The 18,519-nt window shown below is 45.6% G+C and overlaps 1 protein-coding gene across 3 annotated transcripts in view; it reads left to right on the top strand.

Annotated features, from left to right (window-relative positions):
- Window positions 1-18,519, top strand: part of LOC134969283 (transmembrane protein 272-like) — a 183,111-nt gene that overhangs the window by 22,029 nt on the left and 142,563 nt on the right. For all 3 annotated transcript variants that reach the window (XM_063945131.1, XM_063945130.1, XM_063945132.1), the window contains 2 exons: window positions 11,038-11,105; window positions 11,203-11,238. In XM_063945131.1, the coding sequence (XP_063801201.1) occupies window positions 11,038-11,105; window positions 11,203-11,238 (104 nt within the window). The remainder of the gene's footprint in view (window positions 1-11,037; window positions 11,106-11,202; window positions 11,239-18,519) is intronic.

Below are 18,519 nucleotides of genomic sequence, written 5' to 3'. Positions count from 1 at the left end.
ATTTAGCAGAGTTACACACGCTAAGCCGCCGCCTACTGGGAGTGAATCTTAGCTTCTTAAAATTGCGACCGATGTATTCGCAATATTGCGATTACTAACTACTTAGCAGTTTCAGAGTAGCTCCAGACTTACTCTGCCTGTGCGATCATTTCAGTGCTTGTCGTTCCTGGTTGACGTCACAAACACACCCAGCGTTCGCCCAGGCACTCCCACCGTTTCCCCGGCCACTCCTGCGTTTTTTCCGGAAACGGTAGCGTTTTCAGCCACACGCCCCTGAAACGCTGTGTTTCCGCCCAGTAACACCCATTTCCTGTCAATCACATTACGATCGCCGGAGCGAAGAAAAAGCCGTGAGTAAAATTACATTCTTCATAGTAAAGTTACTTGGCGCAGTCGCAGTGCGAACATTGCGCATGCGTACTAAGCGGATTTTCACTGCGATGCGATGAAAAATACCGAGCGAACAACTCGGAATGAGGGCCCCAGTTTCTTAGCCTCTGGGCTTCTCTGTTCACTTTGTGTGTATTTTGTTACCCTATTACCTTCTGTGTACGTTATGTCATATTCCCCAGTTTGTCTGTGAGTCCATTTGTTTTGCATAACAGTTCAAACACCAGTACATTCCTGCAGACACTGGAGTGCATAACAGTTCTGACACCAGTACTTTCCTGCAGGCACTGGTGTGCATAACATATTCAGCAGCCTAATACTCCTGTTGAAATTTTGTGGGAATATGGAGCATACCCCTCAAAATACGTTGCAACAGGTGGTCGATCAGGTGCAGGTCCTGACTCGACAATTTAATGATTTATCCATTAAAATGCACACCTCCCAGGCTGCTGGTGGAGCTCCCGCAGCAGCAGCACCTGCAGGGGTTAAGGAGCCGAAAGTAAATCTCCCGGATCGTTTTTCTGGAGATCGCTCGCAGTTCTTTTGTTTCAAGGAGAGCTGCAAGCTATACTTCCGGCTTAGGCCTCAGTCTTCTGGGTCGGAGATTCAGCGGGTGGGCATAGTGATTTCCTTGCTACAAGGAGACCCACAGGTCTGGGCATATGGGTTGCAGCCTGACTGTCCGTCGCTTAAAAGTGTTGATGCTTTTTTTACGGCACTGGGCATGTTGTATGATGACCCTGACAAGACGGCCTCAGCCGAGGCTCAGATTTCGATCCTTAAGCAAGGGCGAAGGCCAGTTGAGGTTTACTGTACGGAGTTTCGGAGGTTGGCCCATGATACCCAGTGGAATGACCCAGCCCTGAGACACCAGTACCGAAGAGGTCTTTCTAACCAGATAAAGGACCAACTGGTACAATATCCCTTGCCTGATAGCTTGGATCAGCTCATGCAGTTATCCATCCGGGTGGATAGATGGCTGAGAGAGTGTAGGCTTGAAAGGGAGACTGAGATTTCCTTCCTTCCCAAGGGAACCTCAGACTCTGAGGAATTTTCTGAGGAGCCTATGCAGATTGGGGCTACCCGCCTCTCCTCGCGTGAGAAGACGCGGAGGAGACAGCAGGGGTTGTGTTTGTACTGTGGGAATAAAGGTCATGTGGTAGTATCATGCCCAGAAAAGCCGGAAAACTTCAGGGCCTGAGGGTGATGGGAAATATCCTGTCAGGCCAGAAGTCAGAATTTCCCAAGAAGACTTTTATCATTCCGGTGACCTTGAAGATCCTCGGTCAAACTGTCAAGACTGAGGCCTTTGTGGACAGTGGGGCCGACGGGGTTTTTATGGACCGCCAATTCGCCCTGAAACACTCTGTTCCCTTAGTACCCTTGGCATCGGAAATTGAGATTTGTGGGTTAAACGGGGAACCATTATCCCAAGGTAAAATTACCTCTTGCACTAGCCAGATTTCTTTGTTTATTGGAGCCACACACTCTGAAAAATTGTCCTTTTATGTGACTGTCTGTACTTTTGCCCCATTGGTGTTGGGGTTACCCTGGTTAAGGGCCCACAATCCTCAATTTGACTGGGTCTCTGGGGAGATTCTTAGTTGGGGTACTAATTGTTTCAGGAGTTGCTTGAGCCTTCCAGTCAGGCTCTCGCAGCTAAGTTTGCCAGGATTGCCAGGGTGTTATGCAGATTTTGCGGACGTGTTCTCCAAAAAAGTTGCAGAGGTACTACCTCCCCATCGCCCCTATGATTGTGCCATTGATTTGTTGCCAAATGCTAAGCTTCCCAAGAGCAGGTTGTACTCAGTCACGTCCTGAGACTCAGGCTATGGCAGAGTACATTCAGGAGAACTTGGCTAAGGGATTTATCAGACCTTCACAGTCTCCAGTTGGGTCGGGGTTCTTCTTCGTGGGTAAAAAGGACGGTTTGTTGCGACCCTGCATCGACTTCAGGGAATTGAACCGTATCACGATTAAAAACTCATACCCACTGCCTCTCATTTCGGTCTTGTTTGACCAGCTTCGTACTGCCACCATTTTTTCTAAGATTGACCTACGCGGTGCGTACAATCTAATCCGAATAAGAGAGGGGGATGAATGGAAGACTGCCTTTAATACCCACTCAGGGCATTATGAATATTTGGTGATGCCTTTTGGGCTCTGTAATGCCCCGGCAGTCTTCCAGGATTTCATGAATGATGTGCTCAGGGAATATTTGGATAGATTCTTAGTTGTATACTTAGATGACATCCTAATCTTCTCCCATTCCCTGGAGGAACATCGGAAGCATGTACGCTTAGTCCTCCAGAAACTCAGAGACCACCGGCTTGGGGCGAAGCTGGAGAAGTGCGAATTTGAAGTTCAGCAAATCGCATTTCTAGGATATATTATCTCCCCAGAAGGTTTCCAAATGGAGGGTTCCAAGGTACAGGCAGTCCTGGATTGGGTGCAGCCCACTAGTTTGAAGGCGCTTCAGCGTTTCCTGGGCTTTGCGAATTTTTATAGACGATTTATCGCTGGATTTTCGTCTATAGTGGCGCCCTTGGTGGCACTCACTAAGAAAGGGGCGGATGTTGCTCACTGGTCTTGTGAGGCTAAAGCGGCTTTTGCCCGTCTCAAAAGGGCATTTGTTTCGGCCAAGGTGCTGCGACACCCAGATCCAGAGCGTCCTTTTGTGGTGGAGGTGGATGCCTCTGAGATGGGTATTGGGGCAGTGCTTTCTCAGATGGGAGTGTCTGATAATCGCCTTCATCCCTGTGCTTACTTTTCCCGTAAATTTTCGCCTGCCGAGATGAATTATGACGTGGGTAACCGGGAATTGTTGGCTATTAAGGATGCACTCGAGGAGTGGAGACACTGGCTTGAGGGGGCTAAGTTTGTGGTCTCAATTCTCACTGACCATAAGAATCTGGCATATTTAGAGTCAGCGAAGCGTCTCAATGCCAGGCAGGCACGATGGGCTTTGTTTTTTGCTCGCTTTAATTTTTTGATAACATATCGCCCTGGGTCAAAAAACATCAAGGCTGATGCGCTCTCGCGGAGTTTTGCTCCAATCCAGGAGACCACCGAGGAGCCGTTGCCCATTGTTTCCCCATCATGTATTAAAGTGGGCATTACCCAGGACCTCTTATCATTAGTCCTTAGAGCACAGGAGCAGGCTCCTCCAGACCTTCCGGTAGGTCTTTTGTTTGTGCCTCCTAGGTTAAGACAGCGAGTGTTCCTGGAATTCCATGCCAAGAAGTCGGCAGGTCACCCGGGTATTGCCAGAACTCGGGAGTTGCTATCTAGGGCGGTGTGGTGGCCCTCGGTGGCTAAGGATGTGGATCAGTGGGTTCGGGCATGTGACATCTGTGCCCGAAATAAGACTCCTAGAGGGGTTCCTGTTGGCCCATTACATCCACTCTCTATCCCATCTAAGCCATGGACCCACATTTCAATGGATTTTGTGGTGGACTTGCCCAAATCCTCGGGGATGACAGCCATCTGGGTTGTCGTTGACAGGTTTTCGAAGATGGCGCACTTCGTTCCACTGGTTGGGCTGCCATCAGCCAGACGCCTGTCTGAATTATTTATGCTGCATGTTGTGCATCTCCACGGGTTGCCACTTGATGTGGTCTCTGACCGCGGATCCCAGTTTGTGGCCAAATTCTGGAGGGCATTTTGTTCCGATCTCCAGATTTCTGTCAGCTTGTCGTCAGGCTACCATCCGCAGTCTAATGGGCAGACTGAAAGGGTGAACCAGTCCTTGGAGCAGTTCCTCAGGTGTTATGTCTCCAAGTGTCAGACTGACTGGGTTGCTCATCTGTCCATGGCGGAGTTTGCCTATAACAACGCGGCTCACTCTGCTACAGGGATCTCTCCCTTCCTTTGTGTGTATGGGCATCATCCTAAGGCCAATTCTTTTGACCCCCTGGACTCCACGCCTGGTGGTTCCTCTGTGGTTTCGGTCCTTAGAGGTATTTGGCGGAAAGTGAAGAAAGCCCTTGTGTCTGTGTCATTAGTGACCAAAAGGGTTTTTGATAAGCGGAAAAGACCCTGCAGCTTCAAATTAGGAGACTTCGTCTGGTTGTCTACCAAGAATTTGAAGTTGAGACAGCCATCTCATAAGTTAGGGCCCCGGTTCATCGGCCCTTATAAGATCACCAGGGTTATCAATCCGGTGGCATTTCAGTTAGATCTGCCCCGTTCTTTGGGTATCAATAAAACATTTCATTGTTCCCTTTTAAAACGGGCGATTAGTAATCCTTCTTCCAGTGGAAGACCTTCCCCTCTTCTGATACGTGGCCAGAGGGAGTTTGTTGTTGAAAGGATTCTTGACTCCAAGGTGGTTCGGCTGTCATTTTTGGTGCACTGGAAGGGGTATGGCCCGGAGGAGCGGTCGTGGGTGCGCAGTTGTGATCTTCATGCCCCCAGACTGATACGCTCTTTCTTCTCGCAGTTCCCCGATAAACCCGGTGGTAGGGGTTCTTTGACCCCTCGTCAGAGGGGGGGTACTGTTAGGGTCTCCTGCCCTGTGCTGCCACGTCGTCATGGCAACCGGGAGACAAGTGCTAGTGGAGTAACCTGAGCGCAGCTGATACTCCGGTTCGGGTCTTTAGCTGTGCAGTGGTTATAGGCTCTGTGCACGGCAGGGGATCCGGTGCTGGTTTTTGTGCTCACAGTCTGTGAGGTCTGAGTGGGGCGTCGACAGCACCTGCTTTATAAGGCCTCTTTTCAGGGTAAGCAGATGCTGCTGAATCTTTGTTGGTTAGTCAGTTCATGAAAGTTAGCCAGTACTGTGTAGCTTTGTATTTGTTTGTTGCTTACTGCAAATAGGCCTGGGGATTTGGTATTACACTCTGCCAATCCAGACCTAGCAGTAAGACTGGAGTCAGTCGTTTAGCTTGCTGGGGTTCTGTTACTACTCTGTGAACTTAGCAAGTTTGCGGCTGTATTCTAAGACTTGCCTGTCTAATCCTGTCTCACTGTGCTAGGTGTCAGGGGTCAGTTTAGTGGCAGTAAGCTAAAACCTGTGCACTGCAAGTGAGAAATAGGATTGTGGAGACTCTCCTTGTGTCTATCATTCCATCTCTGACCAAGGAGTTTACTGCCACACCCGTTGGTAACCCTTTAGGGTTTTGCTGTTGCCCTTAGCAACAGCATTTCGGGTTCTCTAAGTATTAAAACACAACATCTTGCTTTTTCCATCTGTGCAGTTCTAATACAAGGGAGATACCCAGTTCCTTAGCCTCTGGGCTTCTCTGTTCACTTTGTGTGTATTTTGTTACCCTATTACCTTCTGTGTACGTTATGTCATATTCCCCAGTTTGTCTGTGAGTCCATTTGTTTTGCATAACAGTTCAAACACCAGTACATTCCTGCAGACACTGGAGTGCATAACAGTTCTGACACCAGTACTTTCCTGCAGGCACTGGTGTGCATAACAGTATACCATTTCATCTCAGATTTTATCAATCTTGTCCTTGAAGTGAGAGGCAAGATCTTGTGCACTGATAGTAGATAATGAGGGGGAAAGGTGGGGTAAAGTAGTGATTTAAATGTATTAAAAAGTCGCTTGGGGTTGGTGGCATGAGAAGAGATGAGAGATTGGAAGTATGTTTGTTTGGCAGTGTCCAGGGCACTACAGTATTAGTGGAAGGTGGTCTTATATGTGAGGAAGTCACTTGGATTCCGAGATTTACACCACTAACGTTCTGCTTTACGTGACCGTTTTTGGAGGTGTCTTGTTGATTTAGAGTGCCACGGTTGGCATCTAAACCTGCGTGGAGGGTGATAGGTAGCTGGAATCACTTCATCAAGGGCTCTCTGTAGAGTCTGGTTCAGGTGGGATACAGCAGTCTCGGGAGAGGTAAATGTAGAAATTGGTGAGAGCAGTTGTTGCAGAGAGATGGAAAGTTGTTGAAAATTAAAACATGTCCTTTTGTGCCAGAAACTGAGAGTGTGGTAAAAATGCAGAACCAACACATGGCTGCAGTCATTAAATAAAGTTTAAGGGATTACGCTTAAAGCGAAGCAGTGGCTGTATTGTTTCATTGTGCAGCCATAGCAGAACTTAAACTAGCAGCTACAGTATGAGATACAGTAGATGCGGAAATATATAGTCATGCTGGATTGAGCTGTACTACTCTGATGAAATAGCTAGTGTTAAACGTTTGCAGATCTAGTCCTCTGCCCCAATACCTTAGCAGCAACAGCACCTGAGAATAAGATGGATAAAAAGCCCTCATGCAGCATTGATATTGATACAATCTCTGAAAGCACCAGCAATTACAGTAATTAAAAGTGTACAATTACCCAAATCTGGAAATCTAATCCTGGTTCTGAAGATCATTATAATTATGAAGATTATGGGCACAGATTATAACTGGGCACATATAATTTACTTACCTTTGGATGAAATAAAAAGGATAAATTGATGATGATAATGGATTTTTTCACTGTATATTGTAAATCCAGAGTGTGAAATTATCTCCCATTAGGCCAGCATTCATTATTTCAGCAGCACGCCAATACAATTTTGGTTTGGTCAAATGAAATTGTTTGCAATACTATTAAGCTAGGTTACACACCTCAACGATGTAACCAATGATTTGATTGACTGTACTGAGTGTTGCATGCACACTGGGCCTGATTCAGAGCTTGACGCATTAAGCACATTGGTTGCAAAGTACTGATGTTCAGTACATTGCGCATATGCTGGACCCGTAATACGCATGTGCAGTATGGGTCCTGTGTCATCAGATGCAGTACGGCAGCAGACGTCAAGAGAATAAGTCTGCAGCCGTTTGGTCGTGGGGAGGGGGCGTTGGTGGCAGTCATTGCCAAAACCAAGGTGTGTTGCCTCCGTTTTGAGGGAATGCCAAGGCCAGGATCTCCGTTTTGGAAAGAGCTGCAGCGGCCGACTTCTGTGACCTCATGGGTCACTCAGCTGGCCAATGGTGTGGCAAGTGATCCAATGCTGCGTACTTGATCCAACACATGCATGCAGGAGGCGTCTACTTATACCAGGCACCTCCTTCTGTATTACCATATCTGTGCATCGCTGCTGCTGCTTCCACATAAGCAGAAGAGATGCTCAATCTGTCCACATCTGAATCGGGCCCTCTGTGAGATAATCAAACAGACCATCCTGAGAATTGGCTCTGACTGGCCGGATAATTGCCCAGTGTGTAGCCTACTTTACCGCTGTTACCTTGCCTGATAGGGCCAGTAGCGATGATGGTAATGATGAATCACCTAGCTGTATGATTGGTCTTTCAATTTCTGGTGGTGATAATACTGTATGTCAGTTTTATTAGTGATGATTCATGTCCGGCTGAGAAAATGTTCTGTATTTGTGCTACATGTATAAGGGGTATAATTCTTGAAACAATCAATAAAAGCAATCTTTTAAAAAAAATAAAGCGAAAATAAGAATGTTTCACAAAGTAAAGCTAGATAGTTCTGTTTAACATTACATGCTATCAGTGACGTGCGGTGAGGTCAGGGGCTGGGGAGGCAATGCAGCTAAACCCCCCCCCTCCCCCCGGAAAAAAAAATGCAGTCCCCCCCACACCGCTAAAACCAGCACCAGGCAGAACCAGCTAGGGGGGGTAATGCCATAGCAGGGGAGACACTCAGTGTGGGGTCCCCCTGCCATGCCATTAAACACCCCCCAAACCAGTCAGCCCAGGGCTGGTATTCCTCGGAAAGTGGGGACCCAAAAAAAATAAAAATGGGGTCCCCCCTTCCGAGCAACAACCAGCACTGGGCTGATAGCCCAGTGCTATGCCCCGCACCCCTGGTGGCGGTGGGTGCGGGGTTCATTGTATGCTAATACTGTTCTTTACAGGTGGCGTACAGGTCCCAGCAAGCCTGCCCCAGCATGCTGGCACTTGGAGAACCACAAGTGCCAGCATGCCCGGACATAAATGGCTCACTGGCACCTGTAGTCCACCTGTAAAGAATAGTAATATTGTTCTTTACAGGTGGCCTACAGGTCCCAGCAAGCCTGCCCCAGCATGCTGGCACTTGGAGAACCACAAGTGCCAGCATGCCCGAACATAAAGGGCCCGCTGGCACCTGTAGTCCACCTGTAAAGAAAATATAAAAAAAAAAACACTACACGTACTTTAAAAAAAAAAACCTTTATTAAACAGGGTCTTCACCTGGGGGCGGCGGCCTTTAAGCTCTTTTGCGTGGCCGCCGCCTTCCCAGGGTTTCTGGCGTCTTCACCTGGGGGGGCGCCACCTCCCCAGGGCTTCTGGCGTCTTCCTCCGGCGTCTTCACCTGGGAGGCGGCGGCCTTTAAGCTCTTTTGCATGGCCGCCGCCTTCCCAGGACTTCCAGCATCTTTACCTGGTGGGCGGTGGCTGCTAAGATCTTTTGCATAGCTGCCGCCCATCCAGGACTTCCAGCGTCTTCTGTCTTCAGGAGCTCTTCTCAGCTCCTCCTCCGCCGTCGGACTGACAGCCGCTGCCTCGCGCTGACTTATATAAGTCAGTGGAGGGGGCGGGGCGATGACGCGGCGAGCCATGATTGGCTCGCGGCGGCCATCTTGAATTTAAAAAATGACGCTGAGGTGCCTTTTTGAAATGGGTACCGCTTCCGCTGCCAAACTCTGCTGAACTGTCCGTGCTACCGCTGCCCGCATCTCCGCTGCCAGCACCTCCGCCGCCCGGCCCGCCGCATCCCGCACCTCCGCCGCCCACACAGTGATTGACAGCGGATCCAGTGACGGATCCGCTGGCCAATCACTGTGGACTCACTGACAGGGGACGTGCTTTCATAGGTTGAAAGCACGTCCCTGTAGGAAAGCGGCACCTCTAATGGTGCCGCTTTCCCATGCAATTTCAATGGGCTTTTCCTGCCCATTGCTAGGCCCCGCCCGCGCCCGCCCCCTGCTCCCATATCTTTTATCAATCACTACGGGAGGCACCATGATCGGTGCCTCCAAAACTAATTTTACACACTTTAATCATGAGTAAAATAATAAAGAAGATACTTATGTGTCATAAGTATGTTCTTTGTATTATTTTACTAATTAATGACAGGGGAGGCACTGCCTCCCCTGACTGCACGTCCCTGCATGCTATTTATTTTAGAACTTAATTCTAAAGTATTTTCCCATGAAGAAATACTTTGAAAGTCACCTGTCATTTTCTAGTATGTCCTGGGTACATCATATCCAGGGAAACCTTCAGAATTTCAACATTAGAGTGTCCACATGATCTGAATGTTGATATTCTAAATGTTGACTGACAATGACAGTATGTTATGAATGTCGTGACCTAAAAGGAGAAGCGGATCCCTCCACCTCGGCCAGCGCCATCTTCTCAGTGATATTTGGAAAGAGGGCGCATGTGCACTAGAGAGCAAAGACTCTGGCACAGTGCCAGAGTCTTTGCTTTCAATGGCGCCCAATGGTGCAATTCAATTGTTGCACCATTCGAGTGCGCTGAGTCACAGGAAGACGCTTTTCGGCTTGCAGCCCCCCATGCTGGCAAGCTGAAATGTGCGAAAAAGTGACGCGTTTGAGCACCCAAATGACACTTTACGCGATCGCACCCATTTGTTTAGTTGGGTTTAGTTGCTTTATGCGGCTAAACCCGACACTAATGGGCGCAATTGGCGTGATAACGGGCATCAATTGAATATCACCCCTGCGATCTCAAGCCATTTTAGAGGTGAGATCGGGCAGCGGTATCAATTGAATTCCCCCCCAATGTGTGGGTGCCATCTTCCTGAAGCTATCACTGGGAAGATGGCCTTAAGTATAGGTATACTCGGGAGGGGGCAGCCTGGTTCCCCCTACCTCTCGGCGCTGCTGTCAGTAATAATACTTAAATCTTTCAATGTTATGTCTAGCTCACTATGGTCCCGATTCAGGTTCAGACAGAAAAGTGCTGATATCCCTATTTGTCGATTCCAGAACTTCTGCACATGTGCGCACGCCCATGCGTGCATGTGCAAGGTCCTAAACTGCGATCGCAGTCTAAGACCTGGAGGGGGCGGGAACGGGGCCTTGACTCTGCCTTTTGCCAGCGTTGTAGCTCCATTTTCGGGCCGCAGTCTGGACAACGGAGGCGTGTCCGGTCTGTCGCAAAACTACAACTGAAGCTGAATTAGGCCCTATGGGGTCTATTTACTAAGCCTTGGATTGAGATAGTCGCTGGAGATAAAGTACCAGCCAATCTGCTCCTAACTGTCATTTTTCAAACACAGCCTGTGACATGGCCGATTGGCTGGTACTTTATCTTCAGCAACTTTATCTCCATCCAAGGCTTAGTAAATAGACCCCCAAATCTTTTGATTGGGAGACTCTCACTATGGCAGGTTACAAAATGCAACTTTTTTTCTTGATTTGTTTCTTCGGACTACTGTAATTGGTAATTATCCACCCTTTAAGCTCTGTTTCACCAAGATTCTGCCTTCTCACCTCTCTGTTATCACTATTTTTGTTATTCACACTCATTTTGAAAAGGAGATAATGATTTTTAGGAGGATTGCTCAGAAAAATGAATATCGGATACAATACACATAACTTTCTATAAGTGCACATGACAACTCTACAGCCACCGATAACTCTGTGTCTCCTTATTATATTTTCTATCCCCTCCTGTTTCTTTGTGTAAACATTGCTTTTATCTAAAAGTATTTATTTTAGGGATTTGTGGAATATCGGTAACTCAAGTAACGAATATTACAAGTGTAGTGGAAATACACTGAGTGCAGGTAATTGGTATACCGTATATGTGTATTTTGGAATTCCTAATACTTGTTTAATTTTATGTGAAATGAAGATACATTTAAACTTCCTTTTATCTTTTAGGATTGACAACAATGGGTGAAATATCCACCAGATCAGGTGAGTGCAATGTGTGCTTAGCCCTGCCTTGTTTGCAGACACAGTGCCCATTCTTAATACTTAGGATCCACCACAAGCCATAGCTCCAATACGTTAACTCTAAAGAGACATCATATGCCCAATGCAGAATGAATACAATTGTCCGGATGTAATGGCTTTGCGAGATGGTCGGAGTTCCGAGACTCCTGCCGAACTTGTACGTTTTTTAAATCGGCAAATGTTTACAAGGCAAAACGTGGTTGGGTTAGGCGCTAGGGTGGTGGTTAGCCGTACCTGCCACCACCCGAGAGTTAGTCCTAGCCCCCACCCCCCACAGATTATCCCTAGCCGCCACCCCCCAAGGGTTAAGGTAGGGGGTAGGAGAGGGGTAAATATTTACCTCTGCCCGGTGTCGGGAATTGGGATCCTCATTGCTGGGATGCTGCGGTTGGTCATGTGACTGCTGGCATACCATACCCGTTTAAGTACATTGTGAACTATGTGAGAAGTGTGTAGAGGAGGATGGTGACCTGGGTGCAGGAGCCAATTGTGCAAAAGGATGCCTCTTGTCGGCTACTGTAATCCACTGCACTGTAAGCGCCATTATCAGCAAATTCTTGTTTGTTTCCTACTAAGGTACAATTCCTGCTTTAAACAGCCGCCTTTGTTAGGGCAGTAAAGCACACATACATCCAATATCCTCACAAATATGATACAACCAAACACAGGGTGGAATAATTTGGGGAACTGAAAACTTGCTTGAGGGTGGGGGCAGGGGTAGGAAGTACATCAACAATCAGTGATCCAGAACCCAACAAGTGGGTGGACAGTGGACACACAGCCACAATTATTTTACAATCATGCAAATTAACAGCAATAGATACTGTACTTTGGCACAATCATATTATGTAATGGCCCCTTCTTACTGCATATTTGCACTTTCATAGGATTTTATTAGCTTTACTAGATCTGGAACTATGATGGGTAATTAAGTCATTCCACCGTATAGTGTGGTAGAGGAATTGTTATGAATGCTGGCCTTACTCACATAAGTGAGTTCTGGTTGGACTTGCCAATTTATATTGCTGCTGAGTAGTATATTGTATTATTTCTGCTAAATTAAAGTGGCTTGTGTTAGAATGGATAATGCAAAGGAGGAAGTACGGGTTCTGTTCATTGTTTTGTTACATAAGTTATTCGTGACTCCTTATTAGACCATATACAGTGGTGCTAGGATGAAAAAGGGGGATGGTACAATGTTCCTGAGCCAGCTACGGAGGAATAGCCAAGCCTCCAATTTTGCGTAGCCATTCCCTTTCCAGTTCCAGTATGGGGATCCATATATCACTGCTGACCTGTTCTATGAGGTCTGTACAATATACTGATTGTAAGGAAATGCTTGGAGTTGAGCTTGGTAATTTTACTTGATGACCGGATTGTCACACTGATCGCCCAAGACGGATCAGAAGGATGAAACCGTTTTATATATATATATATATATACCCTCACAACAGAGAAACTCGTTGAGGACCAAGGTTTATACGTCCGTTGTTTTGTGAGCCAAGCTGTCATCTACATAAGTGGTGAGCATCACTGCGGAGGGGAGGTCAGGCATAAAGCGTCTTGGGCGCTCAGTGTGACTCAAACTCTAATATCAGCTGATTTCAAAAAACTGTTTTACACCTACTTTGGCTGAAGAGCTACAAAGTTCCTCTTTATACAGTGGACTATTTATAGGACCTTAGTATTCAATCAATTTGAAACAACAATAGCAGATTGTATAAATTTGTTTTTATTAATGTCTTAATTGATGTAAGTTGTTTTAACTAAGTTGTATAAACCTGTAAAATGCGCTCCCTCTTTTTCTTGTTCTTTTGTGTCATTGTAAGCAATGAATGCTGTTTTATTCAAGAAAATTCTTTTTTTTGTAAGAATATAATGTCTGGTATCTTTTAATAATTGCCCTGATGGTAATTTTTGGGTGACTTTTTTTCTTGGTGAGAGGGTAGCTCTACAGAATCGGCTCCATCTCCAGCACTGGACGTCATTACCAACACTAAGAGCCAGATACATCATCGCTTGGAAAGTGATAAAATGGAGAGTAAAAGAAGTACCAGCCAATCAGCTCATAACTGTCATTTTTCAAACACAGCCTGTGATATGGCAGTTAGGAGCTGATTGGCTGACATTTTTACCCTCTCCATTTTATCACTTTCCAAGCGATGATGCATCTAGCCCTCAAGTTGAAGGAATACCTGCAACGTTTATAATCCACAACTCCTGCAAATGAACATCTCCTCCATATATGAACTTACTACTATTAAAGGGTTTCACTGTTGATATACCTTTTGAATTGAATAGCGCCCTCTGGTATTTATTTATTTGTGTGTGTGTGTGTGTGTGTGTGTGTGTATATATATGCTGGGAGACTATGTCTCGGATTTAAGGTACCCTGCTAACCACCCGGAAGAATGAGAATTGTATAAAGAATTTACTACATGCGAGGAACACAAGTCCTGAGGGTATTATTATACAGGTTGAGTATCCCATATCCATATATTCCGAAATACGGAATATTCCGAAATACGGACTTTTTTGAGTGAGAGTGAGATAGTGAAACCTTTGTTTTTTGATGGCTCAATGTACACAAACTTTGTTTAATACACAAAGTTATTAATAATATTGTATTAAATGACCTTCAGGCTGTGTATATAAGGTGTATATGAAACATAAATGAATTGTGTGTATGTACACACACTTTGTTTAATGCACAAAGTTATAAAAAATATTGGCTAAAATTACCTTCAGGCTGTTTGTATAAGGTGTATATGATACATAAATGCATTCTGTGCTTAGATTTAGGTCCCATCACCATGATATCTCATTATGGTATCTAATTATTCCAAAATACGGAAAAATCCGATATCCAAAATACCTCTGGTCCCAAGCATTTTGGATAAGGGATACTCAACCTGTATAATCTCCTTAGGCTGTGGGCACATCTACTTGTTAAACTCCTGACAAAAAAAAAATGCGGGTAAACCCCCCCCCCCCTTTTTGGGGGCTTTACCGCATTTTCAAATGTACTATCACCCGACCACCGCGTTTTCACCGATGAGGGTATCGCCAGCTCTGGATGGTAAACCTATAGAATCTTATGGGCTTGTTTTTGCCGGCCGCTACAGCCCGCCGCAGACGCTGCCCCCCACCGCAGGCGCTGCCCCCCCTCCCCCCAGGCATACCTTCCTCCAGGAAGCCTGGAGCTGGAAGGTAATCTCCTCCTCCCCCAGCAACGCAGCCAGAGGGCCTTCCGGCTGCAGGGGGAGGAGGAGGCGCCGGGAACAGCCTGCTGCCTGCTTCCCAGCAGGGGAGCAGGTGAAGATCCCGGGGAGGTGACGGAGAACCTCCACACACACCACCTCACATGTATTGCGGGGGCCCTCTGTCACTGCATTGCGATATTGATCGCATATGTTCGTACATATGCGATCAACATCCCGCCCCGGGTGTGTTATTTAATCTATTGTATTACTATAAATCCTGATCTCCCCCCTGACTCTCCCCCCTAACCCTCCCTACCCGCAGCCTAACCCTAACCCTTTTTAACAAAGACAAGTTGGCATTCTTGAAATGAGAGGGGGGAGGGAGTTGATAAATGGTCTATTGTGGTTGGACGGTGGAATTAAAGGTAAGTTATGGCAAAGTAACTGAACCTAATGGTTATTATCAAACCTGATGGACAGAGCCGGCCCTAACCAATATGATGCCCTAGGCAATATTTTGGCTGGTGCCCCCTTGCACAGATGCTATTTCCACTTCTGACCCTTTACCCCTTTCCCAGCACCATCACCGCTCACCCATAGCAGTACTCATTTTGGTGCTCCTACCCCCTATATTTTAAATAGGAACAGTGTGCACATTCGGTACGCAGCCCAAAATGGGGCATCTTCTTGCTGGGAAGGGGCATGGCCACACAATAATACCCCCAGTTGAAATTATTCCACCCAGTACTGCAACTTTATTCACATTATATCATGCAATAGTGTCTCTTATTCACGCTACATCACACAGCAGTACCACGTTACTCCTCACAGTAGTGCCCATTATTCACATTACACCACACTGTATTGCGCTTTATTCACAATAGACCACACAGTAGTGTCCTTTGTATACGTTACACCACAAAATACTGTAGTACACCTTATACACATAATGCTGCACATTAGTAATGCATTTTGTATGCATATAGAGCTGCAGTCACACACAGAATATAGGCATGCTGCATATAATTTTAATCAGCAGAAGCTGCTTGTGCCCCTAGGTATTCCAAATGCCCTAGGCTTTTGCCTAGTCTGCCTATGCCTAGGGCCGGCTCTGCTGATGGAGATTGAGCAGGTTTAGTGGCTCCTCAAAGCATGCTGAAAAACTGAATAGTAATCTGCCATTGATTAGTGTCAGGGTTTAATCTTATTTCAGATAGCTGAAAGTGTTTGAATTAATGTAGTTACTTGTGTTGTACTTCCCCTGATGCCAACTGTACTGCTTGTGTGCGGGTGGTCTTCTGTATGCCGGCGGTCGGGCTCCCGGCGCTCAGTATACCGGCGCCGGGAGCCCGACAGCTGGCATACTGACACTTATTTTCCCTCGTGGGGGTCCACGACCCCCATAGAGGGAGAATAAAATAGTGTAGCGCGCCACCGTGCCCGTGGCGAGCGCAGCGAGCCCGCAAGGGGCTCATTTGCGCTCACCACGCTGTCGGTAAGCCGGCGGTCGGGCTCCCGGTGCCGGTATGCTGGTCGCCGGGAGCCCGACCGCCGGCCAGCCGTAGTGAACCCCTTGTGTGCATATGACACTTAATAAAAGCTCTAGCTTTCTGCCTACAAAGTCAATATGTTATGTTATATTTGGTGTTTGGTTGGGACTTGGAACAATCCCATATGCAAGCACCATTGAATGCCTGGTAACTTCTGAGCAATAATCACTATAAGCTAGTCTGTTACACCAGTTACTTTGATGCATGTGAAGTCACTTATGCATTATTATAAGGAATAACCTTGTGCTGAATGAAGAAAAAGGAGATATGTCAGCATACTGTACATACTGAGTGGAACCAAACGGAATGTTTTAGCGATTTCTCTCCTAAGTGCAGTATGGCTGCCTGTAACAGCAGAGTAAGCACTTAGAGCATACTGTACTGTATGTACACTTTTGGTTAGGCAGGAAAAGCATTATAATTATTGAATACAAGCAGCTTATTATATATAGAAAAAAAAGCAATTACAAATTCTACTCATAACATTATTGCACGTCCTTACTTCATCTTGCATCACTATGTACAAATCTGAGATATAACTTATAAACTTTCTTTCATAGCATTCTCACTCTTCCTCTTGTCACCCCTTTTTATTCAAGCCTCCATCAGTGCCGGATTTAAGGGCTGGGACGCCCCTAGACACAACAGTAATGGCCGCCCCCACTGCCCAAGTTTATTATTTGCATTGTTTCTTTACAAGCCCTCATTTGGTAATTGTCAGTTTAATAAAATTATAGTTTTATTCTTAATTATGTATACTTATTTACTAAAGAGGACAGCTTACAGGGGCAGTCTGTGCATGTCCTATGCTTCCACACTCTATTCAAGATGACATCCAGAAGAGTGGAAACAAGCATCCAAACTCCACCTACCAGCAAGAGGTGCCCGTAAACACGTGCCTCATGTGCCTAATTGGAAATTCACTACTGGCCTCCATGGCTTCTTTGGGGCTCATTTCCTCATTCCAACAGACAGTACAGGGTAAATTTACTAAGATGGGAGTTCTATTTCAGATGGGATGTTGCCCATAGCAACCAATCAGATTCCAGGAATTCATCTTCTAGAAGGTGCTAGATAAATGAGAAGTAGAGTCTGATTGGTTGCTATGGGCAACATCCCATCTTAAATATAACTCCCATCTTAGTAAATTTAGCCCTGCATTTAAACCTTTTAAATGCTCAGTGATCGCAAACCTATCTGTTCAGTGAAGCTTCTAACAGGAACCCGCAACAAATTGATTTATACATCTTCAAATTGTTAAAAACGGGATGTCTATTGTATAATTTACCAATTGTGTAATTGTTGTTTTTGCAGTTATTAGCAATTATCTGTCTGTTTTATGGGTTGTAGTCAGCATCCCAACAGTCTGGAAGCCAATGGTCACAATACTGACAGCGGCATCCCTGCCGTCAGAATTCCAGCACATTCCACAGATAAGTATTAGGGTTAAGGTTGGGCTGCAGGAGGGGGAGGTGCAGAGCTAGGAACATACTGTACTTGACACCTCTGACATTCCTTACATTTGATTTTCTTGTATCATGGAATAAAAATGTAATTCTTACTACTGATTAACACAAAATACTCTAATTTATAAATATGATAACAAAGTTGAAGATTTGTACTAATTGCAAGTAAAGACAATGAGAGTACTGATAAGTAAACATTGGTGAAATTGATAGTCACGTGATCAGTTGATTGGAGTCCACTTGATTACAGTTAGTGTTTCAGCTACAGTTAGTGTTTTAGTTACACCAGAAATTATTTTTCCTATGGCGCTGCAATGGACACAGCAAAAGATAGTACTGAATAGGTCACCAACCTATTATAACAAATTGAAAAAAAGAAAAGTACAATCTCACTTTGTGCGTCCAAATGTTCAAACTGTCCAATGATCCTCACAATGGAGTATGGAGATATTCAAACCAAGATGAAACAGAAAATAAAACCCAACATAGTGTAATACTGCAAAAATAAATTGTATGGACAAAGTTCATCCCAATGTGTAGAAAGATGATGATGGTGGCAAAATAGTCCCAAAACCAAGATCCACCTCTGTCTGAGAAAGGTCACCCAAATGATGCGTCAGAAAAGGGTCCTTACATGTATGCTTACTTGTATAAAAATGATGCAAAGCACGTAAAGGTTTCTTTAAGGCTCCGAATCACTCGTCACTGTATAGTTGGGAGCCAATTTTCCTCATTTCATAGTTATAAAACCAGAAAGGGACCAATATTAGGAAATAAAATCTCTTTATTTAAGAGTTGTAAAAAATCAAAGTGGTGAACAAACAGCCATACCATAGATGGAAATGATGTTGAACAATTGACATATATGTCCGGATATTGATATGCCAAACAGATTCACATGTATATATGGTACTGGTTGAACGCCACGTTTCACACTGTATTAACGCGTTTTATTTTCTGTGTCATGTTGGTTTGAATATCTCCATACTCCATTGTGAGGATCATTGGACAGTTTGGACGTGC

This window comes from Pseudophryne corroboree, chromosome 11, assembly GCF_028390025.1.
Source record: "Pseudophryne corroboree isolate aPseCor3 chromosome 11, aPseCor3.hap2, whole genome shotgun sequence".
Lineage (NCBI taxonomy): Eukaryota > Metazoa > Chordata > Amphibia > Anura > Myobatrachidae > Pseudophryne > Pseudophryne corroboree.
Note: the sequence above shows the minus strand (reverse complement) of the source record. Positions and strands in the feature narration are given on the sequence as shown.